This window comes from Alternaria postmessia (genome assembly GCF_024291825.1).
Source record: "Alternaria postmessia strain BMP 2775 chromosome Unknown scaffold_10, whole genome shotgun sequence".
In the NCBI taxonomy this organism is placed as follows: Eukaryota; Fungi; Ascomycota; class Dothideomycetes; order Pleosporales; family Pleosporaceae; genus Alternaria; species Alternaria postmessia.
The window spans coordinates 124031-142876 of NW_026260083.1; the positions used below are offsets into that span (position 1 = coordinate 124031).

General features: G+C 51.8%; 8 protein-coding genes across 8 annotated transcripts; 4 read left to right on the forward strand and 4 right to left on the reverse strand.

Moving 5' to 3' along the window:
- Positions 1–1803: 1803 nt before the first annotated feature.
- On the reverse strand, positions 1804–3652 carry J4E82_002493 (uncharacterized protein; the record flags this gene model as incomplete). The annotated part of the gene is made up of 2 exons (XM_051728794.1): positions 1804–2414; positions 2464–3652. The coding sequence occupies 2 exons, from the start codon at positions 3650–3652 to the stop codon at positions 1804–1806; spliced, it is 1800 nt and encodes a 599-aa protein (XP_051591312.1).
- Positions 3653–4029: 377 nt separating this feature from the next.
- J4E82_002494 (uncharacterized protein) lies at positions 4030–4949 on the reverse strand (the record flags this gene model as incomplete). Its single annotated transcript, XM_051728795.1, has 2 exons — positions 4030–4569; positions 4632–4949. 2 exons carry the CDS (start codon positions 4947–4949, stop codon positions 4030–4032), a joined length of 858 nt encoding a protein of 285 aa, XP_051591313.1.
- Positions 4950–5524: 575 nt separating this feature from the next.
- J4E82_002495 (uncharacterized protein) lies at positions 5525–6687 on the reverse strand (the record flags this gene model as incomplete). Its single annotated transcript, XM_051728796.1, has 2 exons — positions 5525–6344; positions 6407–6687. The coding sequence occupies 2 exons, from the start codon at positions 6685–6687 to the stop codon at positions 5525–5527; spliced, it is 1101 nt and encodes a 366-aa protein (XP_051591314.1).
- Positions 6688–7977: 1290 nt separating this feature from the next.
- Positions 7978–10017, forward strand: J4E82_002496 (uncharacterized protein; the record flags this gene model as incomplete). The annotated part of the gene is made up of 6 exons (XM_051728797.1): positions 7978–8157; positions 8207–8232; positions 8286–8523; positions 8574–8840; positions 8889–9275; positions 9328–10017. The coding sequence occupies 6 exons, from the start codon at positions 7978–7980 to the stop codon at positions 10015–10017; spliced, it is 1788 nt and encodes a 595-aa protein (XP_051591315.1).
- A 362-nt stretch (positions 10018–10379) lies between these two features.
- On the forward strand, positions 10380–11184 carry J4E82_002497 (uncharacterized protein; the record flags this gene model as incomplete). The annotated part of the gene is made up of 2 exons (XM_051728798.1): positions 10380–10752; positions 10808–11184. The coding sequence occupies 2 exons, from the start codon at positions 10380–10382 to the stop codon at positions 11182–11184; spliced, it is 750 nt and encodes a 249-aa protein (XP_051591316.1).
- Positions 11185–11669: 485 nt separating this feature from the next.
- J4E82_002498 (uncharacterized protein) lies at positions 11670–12758 on the forward strand (the record flags this gene model as incomplete). Its single annotated transcript, XM_051728799.1, has 4 exons — positions 11670–11717; positions 11769–11886; positions 11944–12296; positions 12351–12758. The coding sequence occupies 4 exons, from the start codon at positions 11670–11672 to the stop codon at positions 12756–12758; spliced, it is 927 nt and encodes a 308-aa protein (XP_051591317.1).
- Positions 12759–13153: 395 nt separating this feature from the next.
- Positions 13154–14740, reverse strand: J4E82_002499 (uncharacterized protein; the record flags this gene model as incomplete). Its single annotated transcript, XM_051728800.1, has 1 exon — positions 13154–14740. One exon carries the CDS (start codon positions 14738–14740, stop codon positions 13154–13156), a length of 1587 nt encoding a protein of 528 aa, XP_051591318.1.
- Positions 14741–15317: 577 nt separating this feature from the next.
- J4E82_002500 (uncharacterized protein) lies at positions 15318–18744 on the forward strand (the record flags this gene model as incomplete). The annotated part of the gene is made up of 6 exons (XM_051728801.1): positions 15318–15589; positions 15640–15777; positions 15825–16864; positions 16912–17384; positions 17471–18444; positions 18504–18744. The coding sequence occupies 6 exons, from the start codon at positions 15318–15320 to the stop codon at positions 18742–18744; spliced, it is 3138 nt and encodes a 1045-aa protein (XP_051591319.1).
- Between the last annotated feature and the right edge of the window lie 102 nt (positions 18745–18846).

The window sequence follows — 18846 nt, forward strand, 5'->3', positions numbered from 1 at the left end:
CTTTATACAATGAGGTTTATTATTTTCGATAGAATAACTGACATAGATTGCATCCTCAAGGCAAACATGGGATACCCTGTCATGTCGTAACTCCCTCAGCATACTCCACTTGCAATTTCTTCGACATTCCGTAGCAACTACGGACGACCGCTTATCTCAGAACAGCGTCTTACCTACCGCATTATCATATCCTCGCCATACACCTGTGCAGTCCTTCATCCACAAGACCGAACCTTCATACAATCATGTCCTCCACGTCGTCTCCTCCATTCTCTGCTGTCACTACTCCTCACAAGCACCAACTCCATGCCCTGAAGGCCCACATCATAATCCACATGCTTGTACTCAGCACCGTCGTTTTCCTTGTCATGCAGCTCATATCGCACACAGCTGCCATAGGAGATATCGGGTCTTATGTAATGCCGTGGGCTTGGGAAGAGGCGTTCCTTGGACAATTGTTCGATAACACAGATATGTTCAGGTGGATAGCTGTCTATCTGTTTGTGAGTCTGCGAGCATGTTGGGTAACGGAATGGAGAGTAAAGCCTGCAATAAGATGAGAGTGGGAGACTGGATGCTCAGAGACTATGGGTGTTGACATCTCGATAGGTATCGCTCGATGGGTTGCATGCACTGTTATGCATAGGGTGGTATGCTGACCAGTTACACCCGGTACGAAGGAGAAGGGATGTGGGGAGGAGGCGCAGGGCTACCAAAACATGGTTGAAAAGTACACAGCAGAACATTGAAGCATGGCGGCAACGACATCTTGGATCGTTTGGAACAAGAAGTGGGAAAGAAGATCCGCGAAAACCCACACACGATACGGAACGCCGTTCAGCGACACCACAGCATGTACCCAAAAACCGCACATCTGTGAACTGGATAGAGAGCTTGGACAACACGCCATCACCACCTTGTCCCCTCGATCCACACACATACCATCCCCTCCTACGTCCAACCTATACATCCCTAACCCGCCATATCCTCCTTGCCGTTTGGGATGTAATCGTGCTCTTGACCGTCACTTTTCATGTCTACACTTATGCGGCAAATATTCGCCCCAGCTTCGCTTTTTGCGATGAGCACGATTACCCTCTCTGGCATTTCTATGACCAGCCAGCTACATTGCAGCAGCGCTGTACCCGCATCAATTGGCGTATACACAGCGCTGGGGGTTGTTCGGCAACTGGCGCAGTGATACTCGCTTTGTGGCATTTCTGCGCACTCATGAGCAGGATATGGGCCGTTCTAGACGAGAGACTTTTGAGAAGGCTGGAGGAGAAGACATTGAAGGATTTCAAATCCAAGTTACGTGCGAGAAGGGAAGGTGATAATGATGTGGATTTTGGTATGGCGGGTTGGCAATGTCCACCAAGAGATGTGGACGTAAGGTCAAGGTCGGCTAGGAGAAGTGTTGAGTCAGAGACTTTGACTGGAACAGAAGTGACATCGAGGCATCTACCCACTGTGAGCCAAGAGGAGTTGGGGATTGGGTTAGGGCGGAGAAGAAAGTGGGGAAGGGAAAGAAACAATGATACAAGTAGCAATAGTGGTAGAGACAAAGATATGGGGAGTAGCAAGTGGAGCTGGAGGAGTGAGGGATTTCTAGAATGTTTGGTTTGACCGTGATTTTAGTAATATATCTTGGAAAAAAGGTGTTCTTCAAACAATATTAAGAGACAAACCAAATGGAAAGCTGGATATCAATGAATTGACGCCATAATCTCAATAGTCTATATCGACCGGTATCTCTTTAAGCCTTGATATACAAACGCCAAATTATGCCAAACAGCGCTAAAATCAATGTCCACATCCACACGACTCCCCATGTACTACACCACTGTCACCTCTCTTCTTGAAATCTCCTCCATAGCTGGCCAAATGGGTCTGGCCATCCAGTCTTTGCCCATCTTCAGGCACTTTACCCATCCAGCTGACCTCTGTGCCGTTCACGTCGAGTACCGTCAATCCAGTACCCTTTTCTCTGAGCTCCTTGGTGACTGATTCGACATCCACACCCAAATAGTCCCGCAAAAAGTCCCCGACCTCAGTGTTCTCGTGGTTGCCTACCAGTGCCATGGCAGCCTTGGGGTCAGAGGAGTAAATGTTGACGTCCGCACCGCTGTGGCCGTGGGTTGACCAGCCAGTCTGTGAACGACGGGATACCATGTCTGCGTATTGATACAAAGCTGTGGCAGGTTCGGCGACAAGGTCAGAGACTTCCTTGTCGGTGCAGTCATAGATGCCGAGACCGGATGTGATCGATTCACGCACAAAATCAGTCGTCTCATCGGCAGATGGGTCGGTAAGCAGATGCTTTGTATAATCGAGAGCGAGACGCTCAGCGGAATGAGAGGCATTTGCGAGGGGAGAGGGGTACCAGAGGTATTCGGGGTAAGACGCGTGGAGCTCTGCTGATTGTTAGCAATGGTTACTACCAAAGGGGTGGACAGAACATACGGCGAGCAGCAGCCAGACCGCCAGTCTCGTGATCCGATGTCGAGACCATGACCGTCTGCGTTTCCTCGTTCTTGATGAAATCCAGCACACTTGTAAAGGCCCTGTCGTAGGCGAGGACCTCGTGTACCTGAGCAGCAGGGTCGTTGTGGTGGCCTGCGTGGTCAATCCTGGAGCCTTCAATCATGAGGAAGAAGCCCTTGTCGCTATCCCTCGTTGCATCACTGAGCGCCTTCATGGCAGCCTCAGCCATCTCGTGCAAGCTTGGGTAGATGTCGTTCTCATTGCGGCGGTCGATCTCATACGGGATGTCAGTTTCGGCGAAGAGTCCCAACATTGGCAGGTCGAGACTAGCTCCTCCCTTCAGGCTGTCAAAGCCCGCGCGGTCAGAGATGTAGTTGAATCCATTGTTCTTGGCCAAGTCCACAATGTCCCTGTCATCCGCGCGACAGCTGGAGTCGACTGTCGAGTTGGGCAGGAAGTGGCATCGTCCGCCTCCAAACATCAGATCGACGACGCGGCCAAGTGGGTAGTCTCCGACCATCTGTTCTGCAATACGGTCCTCCTCTGATCGCATGTTGACGTGAGCCGCAAAGCAGGCGGGTGTCGCATCTGTGATCCTCGTAGTAACTACAAGACCCGTCATGTATCCAGCCTTCTTGGCCGCTTCCAGCACCGTTCCGCATGGCTCGTGGTCAGGTGTGACGGAGATGGCACCATTATAGCTCTTCTGTGCGCATGAGAATGCCGTCGCACCCGCCGCTGAATCGGTAATGAGAGACGAGGCAGAACGGGTCCGCGACTGTCCGATGAGGTGCTGATCGATAACGAGCTGCTCGTTGAAGGGCGCGCCGTTCTTGTATTGCATGAAAGATCGCGTAAGTGATAGCGAGGTAGGACCCATGCCATCCGAAACCATGAAGATGAGGTTCTTCTTTCCGCTCGCATGTGAAGTCTTGGAGTCGGAACCTGCCCGTTGGAAGATGACGGCGAGTACGATAACGGCTGCCGTTGCGATGACAGCCCAGACAAACAGACCTATCTCCCTCCAGAACTTCCAAGATCGCGGTCCTTCTTTCTCCATGCGCGCTGTTCGCTGGCCTGTGAGCAGGGCATCTTCCTCTGCTATATCGCGATCACCGCTGATGTCCGAAGACGCGCGGTTCGAGAGGAGAGGCCGGGTGCCAGACATGATCTTGGATGCAAAAAAGGGAAGCTAGTTGTGATGAAAGGCAAATGCTGTAGGCAGACTAAAAGAGTGTCGGCCTGTCTCAAAGGAACATGGCGTTGATGGTGGAGTCAAACAGTCGATCCGTCACTCACTCGGGAGGCCACGAGATGTCGCGCCGGCTGATCGTCATGAGGATGGAACGCTTGCGGGAACGTGCGTCTTGGCGCTAGGAATAGTATCATCTGAACTTGGGGCATGACTGCTCATCCAGACGCTACCAAAAGCTACTCAGTATTGCCTCACGTGGAAGTTTGCTAATGTGATGCACGTCGAGGAAATCGGTGTTTTTGGTACAGAAGGAGACTGCTCCGCCTTTCACATGTCAAGCAAAGGTAGCCTCAATCACTCTTCCATCCCCACCCCACAATCCCGTCGAACTCCATGCCCACTTCACCGTCCTCTCCAATCTCGTTTTCTACGATCCCCTTCATAGCATCACTCAACTCCTCCAAGACGCCATTCCGTTCTTTTTCCCACCATATCTTTGCCATAAATTGTAGCGGAAACTGCATGCTCTCTATGAAAACCTTGGGCGTCCCAGCACGTATGCTCTCCTTCTGCGTCGATGTGTCTGCTCGCTGTAGCCCCGCGGCTTCAAGACGTTGTGCCACGTAGGATTCGGCAGCCCAGGGTCCACAGAGTTTCTCCTGGATCTCCTTATGCGAAGGGGGATAAGGCTGCGGTGCGTCCATGAGCGCGATGCTGCGAGTGAGGAGACTATGCCAGGGCATGGCAGACCATGTCGCTACTGCTATGAAGCCACCTGGGCGTAGGAGAGAACACAAGTGCGAGAGTGTCTGTTCTGGGAGCATGTTCAGAGCGAATGTGACAAATATGTGCGTGAACGAGGACTTGGGTAGAGCCTGTGTGAAGTCGCCCTTCAAGAAAGCGTTAGTATCGGAGACAATGCTGAGGCTTGTACAAGGAAAAGGAACCTCACGTTTCCATCTACAATTTTCGTCTCCAGCCCCATCCATCCTTGCTTCTCTCCTCGCGCTCTTAAATATTCCAACATCGGCGGGCTAATATCAGCGCCTAGTACTTTCAGCTGTCCCCATCTTTCCTTCGGTATAGTGTCATAGAGTTTCTGTACTACGACTCCAGTCCCGCACGCAAAGTCGAGAACATTGGCTTCAGCTCCTGAGTCCAGATGCGCAACTATCCCGGATTGTCCGACGATGGTTTTGGCATAAGGGCCAGTAGCTTTCTCGGCGTTCTTGTACCTTTGCGCGGCTTCGGCTTCAAGAAAATTGGCCATGTTGGTGTTTGATGGTAAGAAGTTAAGTACCCGGCAGTGAAAGGTCGCAAGTGGGTGTTTGGACTCGAGGCTTGATAGAAGTTGGTGTGCTATGTGTCGAGTACTGAATATGGGCGCATGCATCTTATGTAAGTGCGATTCTTCAACATGGCTTCGTGCGGTCGCAGTCTGAGCCTTGCTGTTTAAGTCCAATGTCAGCCAGCAGACGGACGAATATCTTCGATTGTCTCACTCTTGGTTCTCGACAAATGTCTCCGAGTGGAGATCTTCATCATCTCGGAGACTTTGTGCGACAGACTATCGGAGAGTTAGAGCATCAGGCACGGATCTCTGAGTAAATGTCTGCGAAAGCGACCAGGCATCTGACACAAGTCATCTTGAGTATCTAGGGGTCAAATAGGAAGGTGTTGGTAAAAATTGTATTTGAATAGATGGGTATACCTTTCCGATCCTCTATGCAAATGCTGACAACCAGAACTCCGCGCTATGCATTTTGAGTGAAGCTCGTAAGCTTACTGTGTAGACGGCTTGACTTTGCCCGCTAAACCCTCATGGTCTCATGTGTTATGAAATGACTATATCTCCTCAGATGTGGTCTCTAGCCATTGGCCAAAATAGACGCAGGTTCTTGCTGATATCTCACCCTCATCCCCGCAAAGATCAAAGACGGGGCAGTTACCACATGGTGCATCAACAAAGCCGTTGTAGACCTTGGTGTCGGTGGCTCGTAACACCGTTCGATAATTGGTACCAGATATCTTTTCGAGCCGGTCGTTAAGTACCATCATCTCCAACAATTGTTCCATGTCGTCCTCACGTACAGTCTTGCCGCGCAAAATCTCCTTTGAGTTAAGCCATTGGGCTACAGAGGCAGCTGTTGGGTACTGCGGGTTGTGTCGATGAACGAGCTTGGATGTGTTTGGGTCTCTAGATGGGTTGTAGGGCTTCACGGCGGGCGCTTCCTCTATATCCCGTACGGCTCCCAATACTTCGGCCTTCTTTTGGGCGATAGCGGCCGTCCTGTCGCCTGTTATCTCATAGTCGTTCCAATTTCCTGGTACCCTGATGCAAGTCTCGTTCTCCACATGCTGGGCGACGATGCCCGATATTGTGTCGATCAGCGCAGTGTCAAAGTCACCCTCGGATTGCCATGGTCCACCTGCAATATCTTCGGATGGCTTCAGATGCTTCAACAGGTACATTTTCCTATTCGGAAACTTGACACTCATGACTGACTGCACCAAGTCCTTCGATTCCAAGCTTTTGAGGCATTTTGTAAGGGTCTGTTGAGTGACGTTGGTTTTGGCTCGGAGGGCTTTGGACCAGATGCCGTCAGCCTGCACTTGATCGATGTGGTGGTAGAGGAGACGCTCGTCGGGTGTAAGTCGTCGCAGTCTGGAGGACACATGCTCGTCAGAAGAATTCAGGTACGCCAAATTGTACAGAATTACACATACTTGTCGGCGTCTTCTCTTGACCGTAGCTTCCAGCATGGGTCGCCCTCAAATGTCATAAGCTTCAAGAGATGTCGGTCACATAGCTCTTGCAACAGCACTGTTAGCTGCGCCATAGTCTCAGCCACCTGCATGTTTGAGAGATCGCGCTGGAAGAAAATCTGGCCCGCAGGCCGCTGCGCGCATTTCTCGTAGAGGGCATCAGCGGGGCTGACAACTTCGTTGACGGCCGTCTCCACGGGTTCCTCTTTCGGTGCTGGCGATGGTGCGGCTACTGAAGCCATGGTGTGCGTTGTTCGGCGAACGCGGTGTCGGCGGTGGATTATACGAGTATCGCAAGTTGTCGCGAGTGAGCTCAAGTCGCGACATGTGAATCACCAAAAGTTTTGAGTGGGGACCCCGACCAAGAACGCCCAATTACGCTTCTGTGGCGCAACTATCCGCTAATGGTACCCCATCACCAAAGCTTACTCCCAGTCACGACTCCTACGTGTTTGTGGCTCCAGGATCATCGCAGCCCTACGCCTCTCATGGCTTGTCCTCCGTCTGGCAGCATTATCCCCCTGTTGCCAATGAGATGTTAATGCGGGGAACGTCAGCCCTTAACCTCTTCGCGTCGCGTCGCGCCGCTTACCCCAGACTAAACATCATATATCAATGAATTGTTCTGTATCGATATGCATACGAGGGCGCCGTCAATGTCACAGTCACGCGGGTCCCAGCATCCACTCTGCCGGCATCCACCATCGCATTGATCAACGTGTCGCGACGTTCAAATAGCGCGAGCGGATCGGAAATGGGCTCTTGAGATTCTGGGTAGCTGAAACAGAACATCAGAGTCCAGACCCCGCATCTATGTCCGGCTAGATCAGCAGTATAACCCGGTTAACGACTGTCGAAGGCGGACCGGACACATTAGGTACTGCACGCGGGAAACGTTAGACGATCATGCATTCGAGCACTCGGGCATCATGCAACCACGGACTTTGGAATAGATTGCTGTGCAGTCAGCATTGCATACTCACTACGTACAGAAGCCTGCTGGACAGTTACAAGGCGTACATGCTGTAAGACCTTATAGCTAGTAGTCTACAGGGTTCCTTTTCACAAGAGCAGGCCCACGGGACTCCCGGATACCGTCACCCGGACGCAGTCCAGGAGTATCTTCTCGATACACTCAGCCTCTACCGACTACCCCCGAGGCGAGAGCCTCCGCTTGTTGACGCCAAAGCACGTGGATCTAGCTTGCGCGTAACATTCTGGACCCATGTAGACGCTCGAAATACCAATTGACATACGGCGACTTGTCCCTATGTAGACAAGTAGATCTTTACTCCGGATTCCGAAAAGATGGCGCATACACGACAGTGTCTCCCGGCTATCTGGAACCTGCCTCACCAGGCATTTGCTCCACATGGCTCTGGGGAACCCCGGATTTACAACCCATGATTCGTGAGCAACTCCTGTATGATAAAGACAACCCCAGAGCCCAGTGTGGTTGCACAACTTAGTCTCTGCGTTTCCTGCGCACCCTTCCACACAGTCTCGTAACATCAAGCCAGAGTCACTGCAAGATGGCTGAAGAGAAGCAGTATCGTGAAGAGGTCACGACTGATCCCAGCCTCACCCATCAACACACCGCGAGCAGTCATGGCCTTCACCATGACCATGTCGCACAAGAAGCCCTTGGTGGCCACACCGCTGATCTGGGCAAGTCATACTTCACATCCATCAACTTTATTGGCACTGTAGTGGTAAGTTCACCATAACCATCGTCAAGAAATATGCTTACGGTCGATTAAGGCAACGTGTCTAGCGCAGATTTCTGGGTATGTGCTTTCTCCGAGCGGAATTTACGAAGAATTCGCTAAAAAATGTCCAGTTACCTAGGGTGGGTTCTTCCTGCGAATACACTGAGTCTCATCAACGCCGCGATTGGACCATCACCGGATATCATCTGGGTCGGCATCTCATGGACGGCTGGATTCGCCATTGGTTTCACCCTCGTCGGTCGTCTGTCGGACATCTTCGGTCGTAGATGGTTCTTCATCTGCTCTTCAATACTTGGTCTGGTCGGAAATATCATCGGGGCAAGCGCACAAAGCATCAACATGCTGATCGTATGTTCTGGCAACCATGGGATCTGTAGACGATGCTGACCCCCTCTTAGGCAACAAACTCCATTAATGGACTCGCCGCAGCCGGCCAACTTTCGTTCCATATTATCCTTGGCGAGCTTGTTCCCAACTCCCTGAGAGGTCCTGTGAACGCTTTCGTGCTTTCGACTTCCGTCCCTTTCGCTGTATTCGGACCGCCAGTAGCAAGATCCCTCTACCAGACCACTGAGCTACAATGGAGATGGTGCTACATCCTCGGATGCATTGTCAACGTACTGGCAATTGTTTTATACTTCTTCTTCTACTTCCCACCAACATATGTAAGGATCTCCAAGTTGAACATTCGTACAGTGGATTAACCATACTAGGAAATGCTCCACGTAGGCGGCAAATCGAAATTGAAACAACTCAAAACGCTTGACTGGATGGGTATCGTCTTGTTCTCAACTGGTCTTGTCGTGTTCCTGATTGGTATGAACTGGGGCGGGTCAGCATACCCATGGAAGAGCGGACACGTACTGGGAGCACTCTTTGCTGGATTTGGTACTCTAGTCGCATTCTGCTTTTGGGAAGCTTTTGCCCCGGGACTAGAGTACCCCCTCATTCCTTTACGACTCTTCAGAAACATTCAGTATGATGCCAATGTGGCTTGTGCTAGTCTGGCAGCCATCGTATACTACGCAAACTCCATCATCTGGCCAACAATGGTCTCTTCGCTCTTCACCACAGATATCACCAAGATCGGATGGCTTTCGGTAGGTCTACAAATGTCTCCACCGAATGATTATCGCTGCTAACGACATCCAGTGCGCTGTTGGTGGTGGCCTTCTCCTTGGACAAATCCTTGGAGGCGCTGGTGTGCGCTACCTTCCGCGAATGAAGATCCAGATGACTGTCGCGGCAGTCATCACTACAGCTTTTGTCGCCGCTGTCGCTGCTTCGAATGAAACGACAGAAGACCGCACGACCGCATTACTTTTGATCGGTACCATTGCTGCAGGCTACATCGAGAACCTCACACTTTCCAGTACAGCCTACCTCTGGGATCCTGCCGATATTGGTCTGGTGACTGGTGTCATGGGTGCTATCCGAACTGGTCTTTCTGCGATAGCTACGAGCATGTACTCATCGATACTCGCCACTGAATCAGCCAAGTATATTCCCCAAAAGGTCATGCCGGCTGCGCTAGCTGCGGGTCTTCCTGAAACGTCGCTCCCCGCGCTGTTAACTAGTATCACATTGGGTGACTTCAGCGCTGTACCTGGTATCTCACCTGCCATCATCGCAGCAACAGGTCAAGCTGTGAAGAGCGCATACGCACTGTCGTTCCGAACTGTATACCTCTGTACACTTCCTTTTGGCGTACTTCTTATTGTTGCAGCTTTGCTCTCGCCTAATGTGGAACAGTATCTTACAGATGAGGTTGCGAGGAAGATGCATGCCAGGGGCGATGAAAAGGGTGACCAGGCTGTGATGAAGGAGGTTGCCGATGCATAGAGTATGGATCGTTTAATTAAGACTTCGATAGAATCAGGTTTGGTGTATCCTGGTTGAATAGCACGATGCTCTTCTCCATAAGAACCAACTATGAGTCAATCTTTGCTGAGGTGTATAAGAGCAAATGGGACAACCAGCTCATCTACTAATGCTGTGATCGCCGAAGCCGCAGCCTATCCTAGGAGCACGACATCTACACGACGTGTCTGTACAACCTGGAAGATTTGAAGCCCTCAGCCCACCGACCGGAAATGGTTAGCGTGGCCAACGAAGCAGGCGCTCTAGATGCCATCAGCTTCGATACTTGAGCGATAGGTACCTCTGATACGATGGCAAATCAATTGCAAAGAGTGAAAGCTCGAATGAAGATGTCCATGCCAGACCCGGAAAGTGTGCAGCAATATAACAAACATTTCATCCCTCTCGAATCAAATCCAGACGTCTTCACCGAGCTTGCGCATAAGCTCGGGTTATCCACTTCATTGGGCTTCCAAGATGTGCTCTCTATAGACGACCCGGAGCTACTTGGCTTTCTTTCACGTCCAGCCCTCGCATTGATCCTGGTGTTTCCGACAACAGAGGCGTATGAGAAGAGAGCTCAGGATGAGGATGCCAAGCTCGAGGAGTTCCACAGCTCTGGCGATGTTGTATTCTTCAAACAGACCATCAACAATGCATGCGGTCTTTATGCAATCTTGCATGCTATCTCTAATGGCGAAGCGCGGCAGAAGATCGGTATGATAGCTGTGAGCTTCTATTCTCTACTGGGGGCGCTACTGAAATTGGTTAGATGAGGTCTCGATCATCGCTCAATTACTGGATGCCAGTCTAGCGCCTGATATAGACGGATTGGCTCAGGCATTAGAGGAAAACAAGGCGTTGGAAGTTGCATATGCTGGCGTAGCAAGCAAAGGCGATACTGAGGCGCCTCTGAATGCGGAAGACGAGGTGGAATACCACTATATCGCTTTTGCCAAATCGTCCAAAGACAACCATCTATACCAACTCGACGGCGACCGCAAGTGTCCTCTAGATCTTGGGGCGCTCACAGCAGACGAAGACGTTCTCTCTGAGAGATGTCTCAGCGTCATTCGTGGTATGATGGCAAGAGAGGACGAGAATCTCAACTTCAGTTTGATGGCTCTGACAGAGCATGCAGAGATGTAGGTAGCCAAGGAGTCACACTCTTCGTAGGATTTCTCCGAAGAGCGAGGAAGTGTGAACTATGAAGGACCTTTTTATTTGTTCTTGCAACGAACTTCGTCAGACGAAGAATGCACGTACTTCAGTACAGCCGCATACACCACAGCTAAGCAAGACGCAAAGATGTGGGATGCTCCCCGAAGGGACTTGTAAAAGTGTCGGAGACTCAAGTGGCTGGTGTGCGGGTTGCGTCCTATGATGATGATGTATACGAAGCTAGCATGACATGCATTTGTACCATTTCTCCTCGCATTAGAGGTTGTTGTTGATGTCTGTCATTGTGTCGTCGCGAGAGTGAAACGGCGTTCTGGCGAAGAAAAGTTAACATGTTCGCCGCATGGACCACCGCGCTAGGCTAGCTCTCCAGGAATCGCGAGCCCTGAGCTTCACTTCCACCGACCGCGATCGCGACTACATCCTTCCCCACTTCACCCATTCCGATCGCGAAGATGACGAAGAAACGCAGAAGATATCCAGATTTAAACCAGAAGCTCGAGGTACGAGATGCGCATAAAAGTTGTCCATGGAATGCAAGCTGACCTCTATAGCGACCATGGTGTTACTACTGCGAGCGCGACTTCGACGACCTTAAGATTCTCATCTCTCACCAAAAGGCCAAACATTTCAAATGCGACCGCTGTGGAAGACGGTTAAATACCGCTGGAGGTACGCACCAGCCGACTCAAGACCTCATGTGTTAGAGCGATACTAACACCTGCTCAGGTCTCTCCGTGCATATGAACCAAGTCCACAAGGAGACGCTCACCCACGTTGAGAATGCCAACCCCGGACGTCAAGGTCTCGATCTCGAGATCTTCGGTATGGAAGGTGTACCCGCCGAGATAATAGATCAACACAACCAGCAAGTCACACAGGCACATTTCGCTGAAGAGCAAGAACGCGCGCGAATCACCGGAAATCCTATGCGCGGAGCGTACGTCAATGGACAAGCAGCACCAAACAAGAGGCCGAAGATCAATGAGAGTCTAGAGGAGATTGAGGAGAGGGCAGCCAAGTTCCGAGAGGATCGAAAGAACGGCGTTCTACCTGCGCCGGTGGAGCCTGTGCAGAACGCTGTACGTACTCGAGCATCTGAGCATGAAGAAAACACCTGGCTAACACGTATACAGACGCCCCCAGTTGCCCAAAGCCCGTACGGCGTGCCACCTCCTGGCGCGCCTGTGGCTTTTCCACCTAGTGCGTCCGCATACCCCCCACAAGGCGTCCCGCAACCCTTCTCACCTGCCAACGGCGCTATACCCGCACGCCCTGGCAGCATACCAGGCCAGCCTGGCGCGTTACCTCCTCGGCCTGGTTTCGGTGCTCCACCGCCTGGTGCCTATCCACCAGGTCAGAACGGCGACATCTCGAACTCTGTCGACGATCTGATCAACGAGGTGACAAAAGAGGCTGCGCCCAAGGAAGAGAAGAAGAGCAAAAAGGACAAGAACCAGCGACTCATTTTCTTTGCGGAGACGACAAGTCCGGAGGAGAAGATGGCTGCTTTGCCGAGGTTTGCGGAGTTTATGCGGACATGATGAAATCAGGGGTAGTTTGCTGTGTAAACCGAGAGAAAGCCAAGTCGCGATTACGCATGTTGGCAGTTATGCTACAGAGCCTTGAGGCTGGCGCAAGGGCAAGAGCCCACGGATGCCGCACGACGCAGGACGGACCGCATCAACCAAGGCGCTGGGGCGCGGAAAAGAGTGGCTTTGCATATAGTATCTATCTAAGAGCGATCAACTCACGAAACGAGCAAGACCAAGCCCACGTCTGGATTCACCAAGGATGAGTATGATGATAGCTCATTGACATTGAATAGCACAGCACAATGAAGCAAACAAGCTTGGAAAATAAGGGTATCTTGCAAATCAACGCATCAAGTAATTATACAGCAATCCAGTCGTGCAGCCTAACCAAACCCTACCACGTTTTATTGGTCGTAAAAGCCCAATTCCTCGCCCTCTTCTTCCTCGTCCTCGTCGTACTCTTCGCTCTGCTCATCATCACTGCTTCGATCCTCACTAGCACGCGCCCATTCGGAGCTCTCGGTGAATAGTGACTCGCCAAGATCCAGACCGCGTGTCTGGGTAGTTCCCATAATACCTTGTTCCTCCTGCGTCACATCCGTGACGTCTTCTTGCTCAGGCATAGGATCGACCTGCCTCAGCAAAGCTTTCTCATCCAACTCATTGTCTTCATCGTTGTGACTAGTAGCGAAGCCAACAGACTTTGCTGTACTCGGTCGTTCGTGCACTTCAGTATGCTCGACCCGACGGGGCTGTTCCTCGATGATGTCGCCGTTCCAAGGTCGGCATTCCTTGACTGTCTCGCCGCAGCGCAGACATGTCCAGCCTTCGCCCTCCTCGTTTGCGATTCGTTGCGCAATGCATGCGAAACAATATATACAGCCGCATGGGATGGCTTCATATGGGTTGGTGATGTCTGTTGTTGCAGAGCCGACGACACCGCCGCCACCGGCTGAGGAGGTGAGGATATCAGCTTCGCTGGCGGTTGTTGGGTTCTGGTCGCGGTAGCAGATTGCGCAGGTCCGTTCGGGCAGGAAAGCTAGTTCACCGGCGGCCTTGGCCTCTTCATCTCCTTCATCGTTGTTGGGCTTTGAGCGGCCGAGAAGGGAGAGTACGGTTGTTCGCAGTTTCTTGAATGTGCGGCTCAGAATGCGACGCCAGCGGGAGATGCCGACGAGTGGGAGGAGGAAGAGGAGGAACTCGGTGAAGGCGTGCCATACAAGTTGGCGGTTGAGGTACTCGAAACTGACTTCGCGTGATGTCATGTGCGATGTCGGTGTCAGACGTAGCCGGAGGAGGCGATCTGTAATGGTCCTATACCGACCGTCGACGAGGAAGACTAGGAAACTGGCAAGACCGAGGACGTCATGCGCGTTTCCTGCCAGTTCACTCAAGCGCGTCAGAAGCTTCAACCTTGGGCTCTCAGGTCGAGTATAGTCCTCAGACGCAGATAAAAGGTACTCTTCCCATTTTGTCCACGCATACCTTCCTCCCACTGTGACAGCCCCATAGGCGACCTTTTGCCACGGTTTAGGCGGCGGACGGTTGGGCGCACTACTCCGCGCATCGGTATACCTCAGCCCCTGTAGATGCGCGCCATAACTCGCATTCTGATCCCAAATGCTCAACTTCCATAGCACGGCCCTCAATGCCAACAATATTTCAGCCGAGTAGTTGTCTGTAACATGGCTTCCAAAATATTTCAAGCCTTCGCCAACCTGATCCTTCATCAGCGTCAGGAGTTCTTCGTCGAGCAGTTCCGCATCGACCTGGCCGACGCGGAACTCTGGTCGTGTCCCCGATCGGCCTTTTATCGCGTCCCAGATGCTGAATCCCGTGGTGGACAGGCTGCTGAAGGGGAAGGGCAGGCGCGACAGGGCGCGTTGTGCGGTTGATGGCGGAGGCTCATGGTGATTCCGCTGTTGAAGGGCGCGTTGAGCGCGGCGGGCTGCTATGCGTTGCTGGGCGGCGGCGAAGTCTGCGGAGGGCATTTGGGAGCATTGGGAGGCGGCGACGTGCAGGCAGAGCGGCTGAGGTTATGGACGCCGTTGGGCAATGGTGCGAGATGTGGATGCAGCGTGATGATAGCGTGATGGAGAGACCGACCAGACTGGAGTTGCGACGGACCGAGGTTGGCTGGGGAAGTAGCCGACGCACGCGACGCCTTCTCCAGACAAGCCAGGACCATGTCTGGGGACGCCATGACAATGCGTCTCTGACAGGGCAACCCCAAGTGTACGTCGGATAGACGGTATGCAATTAACAGTCCCAAGTTTGGCTTGTGTCAACTGCCAAAACGCTGTCACCCAACGTCGCCGTCTCGTGTCTCGGGGGTCCGAGCTGTGACGTGGGGAGCTTCTCGAATTTGTTTCCTCTAAACACCAAGATAGTTTTCCCAAACAAGACTTGCCGCATACTGGTCACAGCCTGGGTGAGCAGGCTTCATATTCTTTACTCTCACCGTGAATCGCATCCACCCAGCTACTCACCGCTTCCTTTCCGTGTCTACAACTTCACCTACTTGCGACTGCCCCACTACCGCAGCACTTGAAGTGTCCACACCACAGGATGAGTAACGAATTCAGCGTTGAGGTGCCGGGAGAGGCGAATCCTCTGACTGAGAATATCCTGTTCCATGTCTTGCGCTCGGCGTCTTCGGCGGACCAGACTCAGGTTCAGTCAGGCACCAAGCAACTCCAGCAGTGGGAGAAGGCCCAGGGTTACTACCCTCTACTGCAGACGGTGTTTCTGGACCAGTCCCTTCCACTAGAAGTCCGCTATCTCGCCATCATCCAGCTTAAGAATGGCATCGACAAGTACTGGCGCAAGACAGCCACCAAGTACGTCTCCATACCATGTCGCATCAACACAGAGTCTGACATGGGCGTAGCGCAGTGAGCAAAGAAGACAAAGCTACCATACGAGCCCGCCTACTCGAGAGTGCCGTCAACGAAGCCGACCACCGCCTAGCACTACAGAATGCTTTGGTAGTTGCCAAGATTGTCCGCTTCGAGTTCCCCAATGACTGGTGAGTCTGGACAAGAGTATGACATTCCCTACTCTAACATCACCCAGGCCTGAGCTGTTCCAACAACTACTCCATGTCCTCCGCGCCTCGACCGATCCGAACGCTTACCGACTACAACTTCCTCGCGCTCTTCTCGTCTTACTATACATTGTCAAGGAATTATCAACTGGGCGACTTCTAAGGACACGGCAAAGCTTACAGACGGTTGCACCAGAAATTTTCAATGTATTAGGCACCATCTATGTGAACAAGGTACAAACATGGCAAGCCTTCTTTCGCGACGGCGGAGACGACGAAGGCGGCGCACTTGAGAGCATCGACAACAGCTTACTCGCCATCAAAACGATGCGGCGGTTGATCATTGCAGGCTACGAGTTCCCGGGCAGAGATAAGGACGTCCAAGGATTCTGGACACTAACACGTACTCATTTCGGAGAGTTTCTGCAATATGTGATACCAGAAAACTCGCCACTTGCAGTTGAAGTCCAGAAGAAGATAGGCAAGCACTTGATGCAGCTTTCCAAGTTACATCTCAACATGGCTACTACTCATCCAGCAGATTTTGTCCTTTTACCCAACTCGATAGATCTTGCGCGCGACTACTGGAGTCTCATCTCAAGATTGGGCGAGCAGTGGGGCTCAAAGTCTATTGAGGGTGCCAAAGTCGGCACCGATGGCGATGAAGAAGACGAATCGCCCATCATCGAGCGTCTGGGTCTCAAGGGCTTGCTACTAATCCGTGCTTGTGTGAAGATGGTCTTCTACCCTACTCAGACCTTCCGCTTCAAGCATCAGCAGGAAAAGGACGAGAAGAACCAAGCCACACATATGATCAAAACAGACCTTCTCACTGATGATCTTGTACGTGAAATGATCTCAGCCCTGGTGCAGCGCTTCTTCGTTTTCCGGCCTAGCGATCTCCGTATGTGGGAGGAAGAACCCGATGAGTGGGAGAAGATGGAGGAGGGAGCAGAGGACTGGGAGTTTGCAATCCGACCCTGTGCCGAGAAGCTCTTCCTAGACCTTGCAAAGAATTTCAAAAATTTGATCATTCAACCGCTACTCCAAGTCTTCTATACAGTCGCAAGTGAGTACTCGCTTTCAAAACAAATGGCTCGCTCTGACATTGCACAGCTCCGGAGAACGAGGATATCCTGTTCAAGGACTCCGTATATACCGCTATTGGGCTTGCAGCCGATATACTACACGACCAGGTGGACTTTGATTCGTTCTTGGAGAAAACGCTAGTCGTCGAGGTTGCGAAACAGAAGCCAGGCTACAATATTATCCGCCGTCGCATCGCCATCATCATCTCTCAGTGGATAACTATCAAGATGGCCAAGGAGAAGAAGCCTATCGTATACCAAATCTTCCAGCATCTGCTTGACAAGAATGATCCGATGAACGACCAAGTGGTTCGGATCACCGCAGGCAGGAAGTTCCATGCTGTCGCTGACGAATGGGAATTCCAAGCTGACGCGTTCTTGCCTTACTCACAACTTATGTTAGATAGATTGATGGCGCTGGTCCAAGAAGTTGAGCTTCCAGAGACGAAGATGGCACTTCTCAACACGATCAGTCTTGTCGTATATAGACTGGAGCACCACGTAAGTCAAAGCATGGAGACGAAGTCAAAGCATGGAGACGAAGTCAAAGCCTGGAGACGTGAAGTACTTGAACTAATATGGCTTAGATCACACCGTATGCTAATAGCATCATCGCTCTCCTTCCACCCTTGTGGGAGCAGTCTGGCGAGGAGCATCTGATGAAGCAAGCCATCCTTACCCTTCTTGCTCGCCTAACAAATGCAATGAAAGCTGAGTCACGCTCTTTCCATGTTTCCTTCTTGCCCATAATCCAGAGCGCTATTGAGCCTGGTTCGGAGACTCAGGTCTACCTCCTCGAAGATGCGCTTGACCTATGGGCCTCTATCATCGCACAAACACCGTCAGCCCCGGAACCCACACCACCTGAGCTGCTCAACCTCCTTCCCTACCTGTTGCCTCTCTTCTCCATGGACAATGAAACACTACGAAAAGCCATTGAGATTACAGAAGCCTATCTCCTCCTCGCGCCCGCTGCCGTCCTCGCAGACTCTTTCCGTCCCGCGATTCTTCAGGCCCTCGCGGAGCTACTGGGCAGCTTGAAACCTGAAGCGAACGGTATCATGACACACCTCGTAACCTGCATCATTAGAGGCGCGGACGGCGTAGGTGGCGAGAACGCTGTCAAGGTTCTGACGAGCGATCTGATATCCTCTGGCTTTCTAGCCAAAGTTATGGAGGGCCTTCACGGCGCATGGACACACCACCAATCCCACGGTCCCTACCGTGAGCTTCCTTCTCGTGCGGTCGATGGGGTAGTGGAGACGGATTACTTTACGGTATTAGCTCGTATTGGAGTTGCTTCACCTTCTGTTCTCCTGGAAGCACTCTCCTCACTATCGAGCGAGGGCTTAGAAAAGACTCTGGACTGGTTGCTAGAAGAATGGTTCAGCCACATTGAGAACATTGGCGACGCACCAAACAAAAAGCTTATGTGTCTTGTTCTCACACGCTTCCTAGAAGGAGGACAGCCTTGGATGATGGGCAGGTTGCAGTCGTTGATAGGGATTTGGACGGATGTGCTAGGAGAGTTGCTGGATGGCATGGACGATCGAAGTCAAGAGTACGTGTTTCCTTGTGTTAATTTCTGCCAACTTTGCAGACACTGATTCTTCATTCCAGCTCTCTGTTCTGGCCTCCAGAACCTTATCACCCTACAGAACCCGAAGCACCGGAGGATATACGCAAGCGCGAACTCATTTATACTGACCCCGTCCATCAGATTAACCTTGTTGCATTTGTCAGAGAGCATCTTCAGCAAGCTATACAGCAAGTAGGCGGAGAACAAGCCTTCCAGGAAGAATGGCTCAGCCGTGTGGATAAGGAGATTCTCAAAGGTTTCGGAGAGTTGGGCATTATGTAAGAAGGGGCTAGGAAAAATGAGTAGCATTTGGAAGAGGAATCATAAAGACTAAGCAAAGGAGCAGTGAAGGCGGAATATTAGTAGCGGTCCACGCGTTTCTAT